We start from the raw sequence: 15,969 nt of genomic DNA, 5'->3' as shown, positions 1-15,969 counted from the left end.
CTGCGGTTTGCCTTCACACTGTCATTCGCAGCAATTGGAAACGCAGCAGGGGGGACCTTTATCAATGTGTTCCGTTCATAAACTATAGCCTACACAGTGAAATCTATGGTGATAAAATTACACTCATAACGTGCATGTGTCGTGCCGTCTGGGACCCCCCCCCCCTCTCTCTCTCTCTACGCACGCAGCCGCCACACACTGTTCTTTTGGGCATGGAGGCACAGCGCTGCATGAGCGCACTGATATAACTCCCCAGTCCCACACAGTGACAGCACTCCATGTTTACGGCACGCACAGACAGACAGACAGAATATTATGTAGGCTATAATACAATGCAGTGTTTTTATGTGTTTTCTTAAGCAATTGATTAATGTAGCCTACATGTCCTCATTTCGATCAGGGCTTCAGTCTCCTTATTCGACCACGTCTATCCACAGTAACGGGACATCTTTGCGCTGCGTAAAATATGCCTTAACCGTCTCCAACTGTGTTCAGCTCCTCACCCGCCACATTATGTTTGCTTCATTTCCTTTATTTACTGCGGATTGCATTCACACCTGCACCGAATCGTAGTCAAGTGCGATTCGAAGCGAAGCGAAACCCACGTTTTTGGGCTGAGTAAAATGCGGTTATTTGCTGCGCATTAGGATTCGAATGAGCCTTCACACCTGCCAAACGAAGCGCACTTTCTGACAATGCGCAGCAGGATTCGTTTTAATCGCAGCAAAGCTCTCTGGTATGAATGCGACCTTAGTCAACTAAAACATTTTAGTCTAGTTTTTATTTTTTGACGAAATTGTCGATATATTTAGTCTTAGTTTTAGTCATCATAGCTTAGTTTTCATTTTGTTTCTACTTAGTTTTTGTCAGGGAAAAAAGGTAGTCGACGAACATCGATCCTCTTAGTTTTAGTCGACGAAATCAACACTGCTGACACTGCAGTCCGCTAACGTCATCAATAACTGTACATAGAAGCATATCATTGTTGTCAGAAACCTATTATCCCCATATTCTACGTTTTTGTATTTTTTCGTAAATTAACGCCCTGCTTGATCAAACTACAGCATGCTGTAGTTTGATCAAGCCCAAAATGTTTGAGCTGGTAGATCTGCTACTGTTTTGCTATTTTTTTATTTGAACCCAGAAAAGTAACAGTTTTGGACATTCCACCCGACAGAGATGATATACTGTATATACGCTCTCTCATAATATAATAAATGTCTCTAGACAGTAGAGACATTTGACTAAGTCGCTCATGCATTAATCCTAAGAATCAGATTTGAATTTATTCATGATGACGCGCGTGGCAGCATTCAAACTTCAAATTCAAATTCAGATGCCAGTCCCAAATTAAGGTCTTGTCGGCTGTGTTCCGACCGACGTCACAGGCCTCCCTGTGTCCATCCATGCTAGCATTGTTGGATTCCGATATGGAACGTCACAAATCCAAACTCTGGCTGTGTGGAGCGCTGTACCCTCCCCTGACTCCCCCACGCTCAAACCCTCCCTCAGCAACTCCCACAACTCCCACAACAAGACCGTTACGCTTGTAAGTTACATCCCCCGAAAAACACGCTTCTTGCATTTAGTTTGACCCTTCTGACTGGAGGCCTTGCATCGTAACATCATGACAAAGAAACGCAGTCCTCCCCATGCAGTGCTCATGTAAATGAGACAGTCTGGCTCCGCTCACAGCCTCAAAGGCCTTATTGTCAACAAGATGATAATCTTTTTATCAGTTGGCCAATGGCCATGAGCCACCACAGCCAGGCCGACGCATGATGAGAAATATTGCGTCAGTTTTTTTTCACTTCTTTGTATCCCCCCCCCCATCCACACATAACCCACTTTAGGGAGAGATTACAACAACAGTGGCATAATGAAGTTTGGAGAATGCCTGTAAGAAGTGCAAAGTCGTCAAATCTTTCCTCTGTGAAAAAGACCAAATGTCATGGAAGAACGCATGTGCTGTAGAATCACTGACACTTTTCTCTAGTTGAGATTAAGGTGAGGACTGCACTTTACAGTGAGTTGAAAATCATATGTGAAAAGCACCTACACAAAAGGCGGCATAAAACACCACATACGCATATGGAATATTGTGGTTTAAATGAGGTGAGGAGATAAGCTGCATAATATTAAATTCATTTTAAGCGTGACAGCGCTCTCGTTTGTTCGACTTCTGTCTCTGTCACGTTCCCTGCACCTCTGCAAGTGACGACACACCATGATGACACACACGTACAGCACATTCTCACACACCTGACTTTACACTCTATAGCGTGGAATCGTCTGCGTGTATGTGTCTGGCTGTGAATGTGTGTGTGCTTGCGTGCGCTTGTGCACGCACATATATACAATATGCATGCAAGCCGTATGTGTATTGAATCTTGTGTGTCTCCCATCGTGTCACATTGACTTTAAGCTAAAGAGGAAGAGTCGTACAGCACAACCTGGTAGATAGGTATCTATATCAGCACCCAGCCAGCCAGCTCACAGCCTTGACCTGACCTGCACTCAGTGGCGGAAAAAGTGCTCGTATATTTTACTTGAGTAAAAGTATCAATAGATTCAATGCTGCAATATAGAAATACTCTGTTTAAATAAAAGTCCGGAATTCAAAATGTGCTTGAGTAAAAATTAAAAGGTATTGGCATTAAAATGTAAAAGTACTCATTGTGCGAAATGTCTCGTTTCACAAGTTCAAAATGTATTGAAAAAAATCTCACAATGCATCGTGTTTTTTGTAATAATAATCAAAATCTACAAAGTAACTATAGGAACTAAAGTTTCCATATAATTGTAGTAAAGTAGCCTAAAAGTCAGTACCTCTGAGATGTAGTGGAGTAGAATTAAAAGTACTGCAATTGGAAATACTCCAGTAAAGTAAAAGTATGCATGGGGACAGTACAGTGCATAGCAGCTCAACTCATTTCCATAGATCCTGATCGGGCTCTTGATAGCACTTAGTTGGACTCTGTGGGTGTCCGGGATGCACACACCAATACAAAGGTAGTTTGACTCTGTGGGTGTCCGGGATGCACACACCAATACAAAGGTAGTTTGACTCTGTGGGAGTCTGGGATGCACACACCAATACAAAGGTAGTTTGACTCTGTGGGTGTCCGGGATGCACACACCAATACAAAGGTAGTTTGACTCTGTGGAAGTCTGTGATGCACACACCAATACAAAGGTAGTTTTTATTTTTAATGATCAGTACTTTATTTGGATTTTTTTACAAATACAGAACATAGAAAACAGGAAAAACAAACACAAGCAACAACAACAACAGAATACGTATGCATGTATGAACACAGAAACATAATATAAAACAAGGATAGACAAGATAAACAAATAAAAATAACAACAGGTGTAACAAGAACAGGTGTATAAGGAATATCCTGGTTTGTGATTTGCATTATATTCTCATGAATAGCACACCATGAATGCAAAGGTTGTTTTAAAGTAAGCAAAGTTGCTGTTTGATGGTTCATATTTTCATACTGTTGGTACGTGATGTTGCTTTAGTTTATGGTAAAATGTTCAACAGCGCTATGACGATCTCGAACCCAAGCCAGTGAACCTAGACAATTGTATGAGGGGGAAGTGTATAGTGTTATAGTGAATGTACGGACTACATCTGTATTAGTCACAATTGGATTAACTAACGGGTCTGTTTGGTTCCATTTCACTCTCAGAGTTAAATTAACATTGATTTTACAATATGAATTGGGGGTCCCAGAGATAGAAATGCCATTAAACGGGTGTCCGTAGACTAATGCATGTCAAACCGGGGGTCCTTGAAATTAAACTGGTACACTGCTACTGTAGAACCGTCTCGTATGGGGGTCCCTGGCATATCTTTTCAAATGGGGGTCCGTGGGCTAATAAATGTGAGTAAATGTGGAAATAGGCAATCTACAAGCTCACAAAGTGTCCTGGCATGATGTCTTCTGCACTTGCCTGAGTCAACTGTTTTAATTAATACATTTGAAGCCTAGTTTGGCGTCAGGGCTCTGTCCCTATTCATTCCCTGTAACATTAACATTTGAGTTGGGGCATGGCTGGGCGTGAGCACTGCAGGTTAGCAGCGACGCACGTCCGCACAGCAGGAGAGTATCCAGGAATGAGCAGGTACTGTGGCAGAGAAGTTTAAATAGCAGCTTTGATCAGGTAAAGAGCGTGCATGTGAGATGTGATTAGTCACCTGATATTGCAGATCTGCTATTTTCAGCATGCAACTAAGTGTGAAATGACTTGTGTGGACTGGATCTCTTGTCCACTAGTCACTTCCTAACGTTTTAGTGTAGTTCTATTTTATTTGTTGACAAAATCGACAATAAATGTAGTCATAGTTTTAGTCATCATGGCTTCGTTTTTATGTAGTTTTTATGTAGTTTTTGTCTGTGAAAAAAGGTAGTCGACGGACATTTTTCGTCATAGTTTTAGTCGACGAAAACAACACTGGTCCAGATGAATGTATATATTGTACATAGAAGAAGCTAAGAAACACAGGGGAAGTGAGGAGGAAGTGATGAGGAAGGAACAGAACATTAAGATCTCAAGCGTATAGCTTACAGCAGTTGTGCCAATTAAGGACCCCCAAATTCATCTGTATTTGGCCTGCAGACGGCAGAATCCTTTTAACAGCACAAAATCTTGTATGGTGGATCCGTCGCACAGATGTGGGTCCACTCCGCGGCCAAACATCTATTCATTTGGGGGTCCTTGACATGACAACGTTCGAGAACCACCAGCTTACTGCTGCAGTACAATCAGGCCAGTTCAAAGAAGGCCCAGGGGTTGATTTATTATCCGATGCCGTGTGACTCTCCTCTTCCTTCATTATGGCGGTGGAGTCATAACTCTGAGCATAATGACTGAAAGGTTGGGCTGTATATTATTGCAGTGTTATCAGGGAAGGTCTCTGGGTGGGTGAGGGAAGTGCCAGGATGTTGTGCTTAAGTCCAGAAACAATGAGTCTACAGTGTGCCTAGGTCACTGTGTCTCATATCATAGCCACTGTTCCACGTAACCACTTCTGGTCCATGGCACAAGTACAGGTGGTATGCCAGGCACTCAAAAGAGATGTTAACGTCCTGTAGTAGAAATAAAAGTGTTGGTTGACTAATCATTACAAGTGGCTTTTATTTTGATGAGGAAGTCAGAGCACAGGAAGTCCATTTCAGTTGTAAACAAGCTATGACAGTTTTTTAAACTGAAAGGGAAAGTTGGTGCTGTCAAAGTACTAGTCGCTAAACCACGTTAGCGGCCATATTTACAATATGAAAACCATGCATCGCTCACTTAAACAATGTAGGCTACACACTTTGGAATTACATAAACATGGAACCTGCAGCATTACCTGTGAGTAATTCATTGTATATGTGTTGGACGTTTGTAGTGGTGCATGTGCTAATAATCGAGCACCTGCTGCTTAATGCTACAAATACACTGTGTAGCTTTGCATCTTTGTATCTTTTGCATCTGCCAGTGTCTGAAGCATAACGTTGTGGCAGAGTAGAGTTCTGTCCCTCAAATGAACAGTTTGGATCTACAGTCACCTGAAGGACAGGATGGTGAAATAAGGAACATGACATACAGTACTAGCAGTGGATCTGACAGAAGAAGAAGTTCAAACAGGTTTTGCTGATCGTGTTTCCCTCCCCGTGCTGAGGGGAAGTTAGGACGCACGCACGCACGCACGCACACACGCACGTACACATGCACACACGCACGCACTCACGCATATCCTCACATAACGGCATTCTAATGAATCATCCTTTTAGAATACCATATTACAATATCTGTCTGTGTGTGTGTGCGTGCGTGCGTGTGTGCATGTGTGCGTGCGTGCGTGCGTTTAGAATTCCACTTTCTTCGTGTGGACCCAAAAGGCCAGCAGGGAGGGACCCGCACACACACACACACATATATGTATTGTGTGTGTGCGTGCGTGCGTGCGTGCGTGCGTTCGTGCGTGCGTGCGTGCGTGCGTGCGTGCGTGCGTGCGTGCGTGCGTGCGTGCGTGCGTGCGTGCGTGCGTGCGTGTAGAATTCCACTTTCTCCGTGTGGACCCAAAAGGCCAGCAGGGAGGGACCCAGCATGTCCCCTAATATTCAGCCATTATGTAACAGGGGGCAATTAAAGGGGTCGGACACAATGCCGTTCCCCGTTGTGTGTTCTGTTTAGGGTTATCAGATCAGACTATAAGCCGTTTAGGTTAAATAGGCTGATCCTTGTGCAAACAAGCTTTTAAGGTGACATTCTCAATTGTTTCTGGACCTGGTTCAGGCTGTTATTACGGAGGAAGGAACTTGGACGCTATCAGCAGGCCAGCAGAGAGGAGGACAGGACCGTTTCAAGTGAATTATAAGGCTTGATGTAATGTTTACTTAATATTTAGCCAGAGGTGGAAGAAGTATTACGTTGTTTTTTTACTTTGGTAAAAGTACCATGCATGCAGTTCCACAATATGAAAATACACACGTTACAAATAAAAGGCCTGTATTAAAAATTTAACTTGAGTAAAAGTACAAAATTAAACATTGAACACTTATTTTTCGAATATCCAATGATAATCTAAATCTGAAAAGTAACCAGTATATAACTGCAATTGTAATGGAGTAAAACGTACAATATTGGTAGAAATAATACTGTCCACTCAGTGAGTGGGCAGAGTTTATGGCCTGGAGTCAGGCTAGAAGTATATACTTTATTGAAAAATGTGACATATTCAAGTTAAAGTAACAATACATTAAGTTGAGCTTAAGTTCAGCACTTGGTTGCTTTCCAGAAGTGCAGCCCCCCCCCCCCCCCCCTCAGTGCTTGATGTAATGTTTACTTAACGGTCAGTACAGCCATTTCCTCTCCCCCGATGCAGACTGGCCTTGGCCACAGGCCACAGATACAGAACACACTGCACAAGGGTCAGTCTCTGGCTGAGTGATTCCTGGCCAAATGCATTTCAAGATTACCATTAAATATCGCCTCTGTCGGGTGGAAACCTCATATGTCCAAATCGGTTACTTTTCTTTCGTTTTTTTTTCAAATGTTTTATCCCACAATTTTGTAACCCATTTTTTCACCCAGTGTCAATTATCTAATGTAATCCTGGGCGCTACACTTCCTCTGCCAACCTGGGGGGGGAGGGGGGGGGGGGGGGGCAACGGACTGACCTCATGCTTCCTTCTATGCATGAAGAGTCCAAGCTGCTTCTTTTCACCTGACAGGGGAGAGTTTCCCCGGCCGGACGTAGCGCGTGGAAGGAACACGTTATTCCGACCAGTTCCTTTCCCCTCCATCAGGCGCCCTGGCTGGCGGGGGGTAGTTTAGAGACCAGGATTACGGCATGTTTTTGTGAGGGTACCTACCCTAGGGGACACGGGGAGAACATGCAAACTCCACACAGAAAGGCCCTTTGGCCAACCCCGCCTCGGGTATGGGCACTGATGACGCGGAGGAGGGAACACGCCCCCAGCGCCCACAGTGTACCCAGCAGGAATCGAACCCAGGGCCTTCTAGCTGTGAGGCGACAGCACTACCGACTGTGCCACCGTGCCCCCCAAAGAAATCTGTTACTTTTCAAAAGATTCGAGCTTGCGGGATCTGCTACATTTGATGCATTTTTTGTGTGTCGCTGTAGCGTGTTAAAATAAGGGCGTGTTAAAATATGGAGATAAGAGGTTTCTACCCAACAGCACAAAATGTCTTCTCCAGTGGAGACCTGCAAATGAGAGGATGAGTGGATATGAGTGGTTAGTGAGCCCACCTGCATGGGGAGCTGTAGTGTCCCTGAGCAAGACCCTATGCCTGCTCCCCGAGTGCCGCCCAATGGCCGTTCACTCCTCCTATAGTGATTATAGGATAGGTAAAATGCAGACATACATTTCACAAAACACACCCAAAGGAGTAGGGACCAATATTATTATTATGTATGCCTTTATCAAAAAACATACTTTATTAACATGTTACTACTATATTGTGAGCGGAGAGGGGTTGAGGGTACAGATGGGTGGCACACACTCACCAGATGACTGGTGGCATTGGCATAACGTCCCAGTGGATTACTGAAAAAATACAAGAAGAAAAAGACTTGTCCTTCTTTGAACTATACATTTCAGTATTTCGTCTCTGTCGGGGGGAAACCTCATATGTCCAAATCCAAATCTGTACCTTTTCAGGATTCCAATTCCAAAATAGCTAAAGTAGCAGATCCTCAAGCTAGAGCCCCGTTTCCAGCTGGCGGATCTGCTACTGTTGATGCTCATGTGTGACGCTGTAGTACCGTATGATCAAGTAGTAGAGCATTAATTAACAAAATAGAATATGGAGATAAGAGGTTTCTGCCTGCCAGACAGTGCAGCTTTTTCCCACGTGGGAGTGGAAACATGGTCTATTTCTTCCCTGACTCATTGTCGAGGCTCAGTGGTTTCTGTTGCTTCAGCCAGTTGTTTTATTTATTTGGTCAGAAGTAAATAAGAGGCAGCACTAGAAATGGGCTAAGAATATAAACATAGATAAGACATTTGTAGCAAAATGAGAGGTTGTCATGATAAGTCAAAGTAGCATTACTAGCACAGTCGTTCTGAACCTTTTCCATGCCATTATATATGTAACAGTAAAGCCACATCTGGAAATATTGTGTGCCAGGGACCCCCCAATGAGGGTTCCAAATGGACCCTTACAGCGAATACAACAACGCTCGCCCCGGGTAAAATCAGGCGACCTCGCCACCAGCTATTCCTAAACTTAAACCTCAGTAAAACTATGCCTGAACCTAACCTAGCATAAACACAAAGCCATTTAGATTCAAAATCAGACCATGATCTGATGGTCTGAGGTTGACACTAATGGGTTTGATGGGTGTACTTAATCCCCTCAAAGGTAATCACACTTTAAGCATTGACCTCCAGTAACCTTACCTCAGAGGTGACAGAAACTTTAGAAACTTTAGAAACTTTTAGTGTTTCTAGTAAGACTAACACTCAATCAACAAAGATGGCGAAAGCAAACATTCTTTGTTCTGTACTTATACATACAATAGTATGGTCAAAACACTGAAGTCCTTAAACCAGAAACTTAACCTCAGTAAAACTATGACTAAACCAAACCTTATTCCTAAACTTAACCTCAGTAGAACTATGACTATAATCTATGCCTTTTACCCCAGTAAAACAAATTCAAGAATACAGTGGCGGTCCGCGAAAGCAATGGGGGCAAGTGTGTTTTGTGCCGAGCGTTCCGGTTACCCTTATACGGGTCTGTAACTCTGACATTATAGAAATGGAACCAAATGGACCCGTAAGCGTCTGTTCCATTTGTATGCCGCATTGCCAACAAACTCTACAAAATACTTGAGTACATTGTAGAGTAGTACACATCCACAAACTCACATGCTCACGCACACACAAATCAGGCATAACTCCAACCATAAAACTAAAACTATTACTAAATCTAACTTCTAAATGCCTAATCCTAACTCTAACGCCAAACTGAATCTTTTTCCTAATTGTAAGCCTACCAAAATGGTCCTCACAATGTCTATTTCTCATATACATTTATTATGGGGACACACGCACGCACGCACGCACGCACGCACGCACGCACGCACGCACGCACGCACGCACGCACGCACGCACGCACGCACGCACGCACGCACGCAACACAGTACACACATACATAGGAAGTAAAGGTCTATTGTGGCCTGTATGGCTTTGTGGGAAGTGGAGTGCATGTATATAATGGAGTAGACTATTATTATAGCCTTTACATTCACTCACAGCAGAAGTCACACAGACATGAATTTCCTCAAAATGCACTGTTTGTTCCTCCAGCGTGCGTTCAAAGTGGAACTTTGACACAGCGTTTTGAGGTACTTGATGTAAGAAGTGTTTCCGTCGTACTACCACTACACTGCAATCAATGCCGGTGGTGTTACTAGTTGAAAGCAACATATTTAAATCGTTAAATTGTTATTGTCGACGAGTGACGCCACCAGGAACAGAACATCGATTGGGCGTTATGATCAGGTCTATATTGCTCGCCCAAAAAACATTGAAAGCAACATACAGTAGTGTCATACATCTATATATCTAACTATAAATGCACCATGTCTCTGTGGCCCCTTTTCCACCGGTTGGGAACCGGATCAGTATCAGTTCTCTGTGGTTCTTAGTCTATGAGCCAGAGCTCCAAAATTGGGACGTTAATGAATTGAGTGTGCAAAACCATACCTATATTAAATTGTTATCACCATGAAACTTCCCCAGTTGATTACTTACACAAAGACAATGATTTATGGTTTTACAAATCTAAAATCTTCAAATATGCAAATTATGCATTATATAGGAAAATATCCAAAAGAATATGAATATGAAAAAGCTACTACTGTGGAAGGGTTATCATATATTAATTTACATAATTTGATCCTATAAACAATTTAATATAGGTATGGTTTGGAATGTAATGGCAATGGCATCAGAATATAATATCATACAAACCTTTCTTCTTGGTAGCTTTCGCTAAACAGAAGGCATGACATCACCCCTGGTCTCTCAGTTTCTAAAATAGCATCCCCTCCCTCTGTCTGCCTGCCTGTCCCGCGAGAGCGCCACGAAAGAGCGCACGGACCCGGCGGCAACCCCTCGTCAAAGTGTCCCACTGTGCCCCGCTGTGTCCGCCCCGCCGCAACCTTCAGAAAGAATAGGGTCCCGGGCGGTGTAGGAAGGGCGTAGGGAGGGCAGGGAAGACTGCTTTCAACAACCTATAGGACAAGGTTGAGGAGGGTTAAAGACAGGAAGTGTCATAATGGAACATTTCCTGTCCCAGCGGAGGCTACCGTCTAGATTAATCTGATCTCAATCAGGTTGCCCATAATTATGCACTAATATGTTCTAATACGATTATTGTTCTGTGAAGTCCATTTGGATCCAATGTTAACACTCAAGCCCCTAGTATACTGCTATGCTCATACTCAAACAATGGTTTGTAATTTAAATTCCCAGTTTGATATGCATTATTTACTGTAGGCCACGGACCCTCATTTGATTACATTTTTGATCTCCGGGACCCCAATCTATACACTATAAAATCCTTGGTCCGTTTGATTCCATTTGTACACTAGCTGCGTTCTATAAGTTCACAACAATCTAGCTGTTTTTCAGCATGCAGGTTGCATGCTGAAAATAGCAGATCTACAAGCTCACAACACGTGACGCGTAGTGAGCTTGTACAGTAGATCAGCTATTTTGATCAAGTGTAAAATCAGCCATTACGGCGGCATCAAGGCCCGCCAAAACACATTTTAGTCGACTAAATCACCTGTAGATTTAGTTGAAAAGAATCTTATGATATTTAGTCGACTAAAACTAAAATGTGACTAAAAGTAAAACTATTCAAGAGACTATATGACTAAAATTAAAATCTAAATTTGCTGCCAAAAACAACACTGGTGCTGGTTCTGGACAACCGGTGATTACGTGGATTACAGACGTTACGCACACACAGAGACGTGGTGCATTTATAGATAGATTCCACTCACACAGACAAGAATATACCCTGTGCCTGTGATCTAGTGTTGATTTTGACATCAAATTTAGATTTTGTTTTGCAGTATTCTGAATAAATTTTTGTTTAGTTTTAGTCACCTGAGATGTTTTAGTTTTAGTCTAGTTCTACAGTTAATTTAGTCAATTAAAATGCATTTTTTTGCTGGCCGTGATGGCATTGAAATGGTTCATTTCTCTTAGCTGCATGCCGAAAATAGCCGATCTACAAGCTCACAACGCGTCGCAGCATGACACATTTTGATTTGTTGAAGATATTGTCAGTATATTTTTAGGCTTAGTCTTAGTTTTAGTCATCATAGCTTAGTTTTTATTTAGTAGTCAGTGAAAAAAGGCAGTTGACGAACATTTTTCGTCATAGTTTTAGTCGAGGAGTTACTGATCACCACTCGCACTCACAATCCTTTCCACTCCAACAAACTTGCACTTATGATGGGGGACGTGGTGTACTGTACTGTACTGTACTGTACTGTACTGTACTGTACTGTACTGTACTGTACTGTACTGTACTGTACTGTACTGTACTGTACTGTACTGTACTGTACTGTACTGTACTGTACTGTACTGTACATAGCCTTTATCACAGGTACACAGGTGTTGTAATGAAGGACATTACCTAAAGAGAGACCATGAGCTGTGTTGACCCTTCATGTTGAGAGGAGTTAATCAATGGCCTCCTGCATGGGAAGAGTCACAGGGAAGGAATGGACATGGAATACTGGAAGCCATGTTGCCATGTCCACTTATTATAAGCACACTTTGGGATTGTTTTTCTGTAACGTCACTTGTAAATATTGGTAGTTTTGCGGGTTGCACTTGCACACTTTGTGCAAAGTGTAGTTTGCTTATTTGGGCTTGCTGTTTAATGTTAACTACAATAATATATAGTGGTAATTTTCATGTCCCCCCTCAATTAATATGTATATTTATCCGCAGGTCCCCATCTGACATTATGTTTGTGACAGGGACCTACAATTACAAAAGAAATTAAGATTCTTTTAAAATAGCAGATCTACAAGCACACAACGTGTTGTGAGATTAAACTAATGTTGATGCTACACGACATTTCTTTCTGGTGACGTCCTGTAGGCTATCTTTTGGGCTTGTTTTCGTAGACCTATCTTTTGTTTGTTTCTCTCACAATATCTGGCAACACTGCTGCTGATGCTACAAGTTTAATGTGTAACTTCCTCTAGTAAACAGTCAAAGAAAGCGACGTATGTGGAGGGGTAGGTCTGTTTGGTTTTCACTAATCATTAAGGTGGAATGAGATCTGTGTGTTTAGCAGGGAACCAGGAAAGTGAAAACAGCGTGTGAGGCAGAGGAGAAACATGGAATTTGAATCCACCTCCATGCTCAATGGACATTTGTGTGCGTGTGTGTGCACGCGCACGTGTGTGTGTGTGTGTGTGTGTGTGTTTGCAAATGCGCGTTTGATTAAGATAGCTAAGCTAGTAGGCCTACATATTTTGAATTTGAAATAGTTTGTCACAGAGCAGAGGCATTCATTGTTCGATGGGGGAAAAGACTCTTCCCCCTTTGTGTAGGACAAAAATAGCAGATTTGCTCGTCCACATATGACGTAATTTCTCCATTCATTGTCAATGGGAATTTAATGTGTGTGTACACTGTATAGCTGAATATAGAGGGGGCTAGCGCCCCTCAAAAATACAGCTGAATATAGCGGGGGCTAGCGCCCCTCAAAGATACAGCTGAATATAGAGGGGGCTAGCGCCCCTCAAAGATACAGCTGAATATAGCGGGGGCTAGCGCCCCTCAAAGATACAGCTGAATATAGAGGGGGCTAGCGCCCCTCAAAGATACAGCTGAATATAGAGGGGGCTAGCGCCCCTCAAAGATACAGCTGAATATAGAGGGGGCTAGCGCCCCTCAAAGATACAGCTGAATATAGAGGGGGCTAGCGCCCCTCAAAGATACAGCTGAATATAGAGGGGGCTAGCGCCCCTCAAAGATACAGCTAATATAGAGGGGGCTAGCGCCCCTCAAAGATACAGCTGAATATAGAGGGCCTAGCGCCCCTCAAAAATACAGCTGAATATAGAGGGGGCTAGCGCCCCTCAAAGATACAGCTGAATATAGAGGGCCTAGCGCCCCTCAAAAATACAGCTGAATATAGAGGGGGCTAGCGCCCCTCAAAGATACAGCTGAATATAGAGGGGGCTAGCGCCCCTCAAAGATACAGCTGAATATAGAGGGCCTAGCGCCCCTCAAAGATACAGCTGAATATAGAGGGCCTAGCGCCCCTCAAAAATACAGCTGCATATAGAAGGGGCTAGCGCCCCTCAAAAATACAGTGGCGATGACATATTCTTACCCACATACCCTAAACCACATATAATATGAAAAATAGCCCATCTACTGTACAAGCCCATTGAGCTTCTAGATTGGCTAGTTTTGCCATTTCTTTATAAATAAAGATAAATAATATATATATATATATATTTTACAAATATTGGTTTAATGATGAATGTATTTAATTCAGTCTGATCAGAAGCAGGGATGAAAAAAGGATGTATTCACCGGCCCTAAAAATTAATCACTGTCTCCAAACCCATCCGTTTTATAATCACCCGCTATCAACCTAAGGAATGCCTGTTTTGTAGGTTGGGACCCGGTCTGCATGTGCAGGGACGTGCAGAGGGTGGTAAAAGGCAGGGGCTAAAGAGGGCACTTTTGGACAAAAATATCGAAAATAGCTGATCTACAAGCTCACTTGTGAGCTTGTAGATCAGCTATTTTCGGGGCACTACCCAGCACTCTTTATAGCTAGTGGAGATGCGGTGTAACGAGATGGATTTCGAAACAAATTTGTTCAACGCAAAAAACTGTGTTCAAGTTCAGGAGACTTCGGAAAAAAAGCAATTCTCCTGAATGCTGCCCATGGTATGGCATGGAAAGGGGTGGTATTTGCATTTCTTTCACCATATAGTAAAAAGTAAACGCTGCATTCGTGGTCTGGAAAGGGCCGTTGTTTTACAGACGGGTCTTTGATGTCTATGTGTGCACGTCCCTGTGCATGTGTGCAGGCCAGGCCAAGGCAGGCTCTCAGCCTGCCTTGGCTGGTGGATGGCAGAATGCCAGGCAAGCTTTTCCGGGAATCTGGCCGACGCTGCAACCTACCGCAAGCTTATTTCCATCCACCAGCTGTCTAAAAAAACAGAAATTACGCAAAAGACAGCTTCTTCTGTCCGTGCATGGAATCTAAAGTGTGCTCAGACCTACTGACAGACAGGTACAAGTTGTGACTGTTTGTAACTCAATACTGACCTCTGGTGGTAAAAGCTAACTGTTCTCTTCCCTCTTTCCCCTGTCATCTGCAGAGCTCCAGAGCAGAATGCAACAGTAAGTATTTCATAGTTATTCAACTTGCTTGAGAAATAGGCTCTCATACAGTAGGTTTGTTTTATACAGATTCATGAATTGTAAGCCTCTTATAAACCAGATGTTGTGAAAAGAAATTGCTCATTTGTGCAAGCACTTTTCTTTTCTTTTCTTTTCTTTTCTTTTCTTTTCTTTTCTTTTCTTTTCTTTTATTTCTTTTCTTTTCTTTTCTTTTCTTTTCTTTTCTTTTCTTTTCTTTTCTTTTCTTTTCTTTTCTTTTCTTTTCTTTTCTTTTCTTTTCTTTTCTTTTCTTTTCTTTCCTCTTCTTAGTCTCCAGTGCGTGTGCCGCATTTAAAGCATCGACGATAGCAACAGACAATATTGTCTTAACGCCTCCGGACGCCTCCGGAGCCTTCTGGCAAAACTGCACCCTATCTATCAACAACACCATTCATGCACCGCCAACTATAACCGCTTTGATTCCTGGTGCCACCTACGAGGTCACCTACACATGCCACAACTGCTGCAAAGAGTTCACAACGAGTGAGCCAATCTATTTTATTCAAGTCCTATAATCAATGTATAAGCAGTCGTTGTCAACCTTTTCTGGACCAGGTGCCCACGTGTAGATCTACAAATGGTTCAGTACTCTCTGTCAGTGTTATTTTTGGCAGCACATTTTGATTTTAGTTTTATTCATAGTCTCTTGAATAGTTTTAATTTAGTTTTAGTCACATTTTAGTCACCTGGAATGTTTTAATAAATCTACGGTTGATTTAGTCGACTATAATGTATTTTGGTGGGCCTCGCCCTCCAAAATACATTCAGTCATGTAAAAAATTACTGGTTTTACACTTGCTGAAAATAGCAGCTCTACAAGCTCACAACGCATCGCAGTGCGACATGTTGTGAGCTTGTAGATCGGCTATTTTCAGCATGCAACCAAGTGTAAATTGACTTATACTGGATCTTTCGTCCACTAGTCCCTTCCTAACATTTTAGTCTATAGTTTCTATTTGTTGACGAAATTGTCAATATACTTAGTCTTAGTTTTAGT

General features: G+C 42.6%; 1 protein-coding gene across 4 annotated transcripts in view; it reads left to right on the top strand.

Annotated features, from left to right (window-relative positions):
• The window catches only part of LOC310857045 (receptor-type tyrosine-protein phosphatase eta-like), a 64,800-nt gene that overhangs the window by 6,019 nt on the left and 42,812 nt on the right, over nucleotides 1–15,969 (top strand). For all 4 annotated transcript variants that reach the window (XM_083762644.1, XM_083762643.1, XM_083762646.1 and 1 more), the window contains exons 2-3: nucleotides 14,912–14,933; nucleotides 15,243–15,455. In XM_083762644.1, coding sequence (XP_083618770.1) covers nucleotides 14,912–14,933; nucleotides 15,243–15,455 — 235 coding nt within the window. The remainder of the gene's footprint in view (nucleotides 1–14,911; nucleotides 14,934–15,242; nucleotides 15,456–15,969) is intronic.

Source organism: Protomyctophum parallelum (genome assembly GCF_964188405.1).
Source record: "Protomyctophum parallelum genome assembly, chromosome: 4".
Lineage (NCBI taxonomy): Eukaryota > Metazoa > Chordata > Actinopteri > Myctophiformes > Myctophidae > Protomyctophum > Protomyctophum parallelum.
Note: the sequence above shows the minus strand (reverse complement) of the source record. Positions and strands in the feature narration are given on the sequence as shown.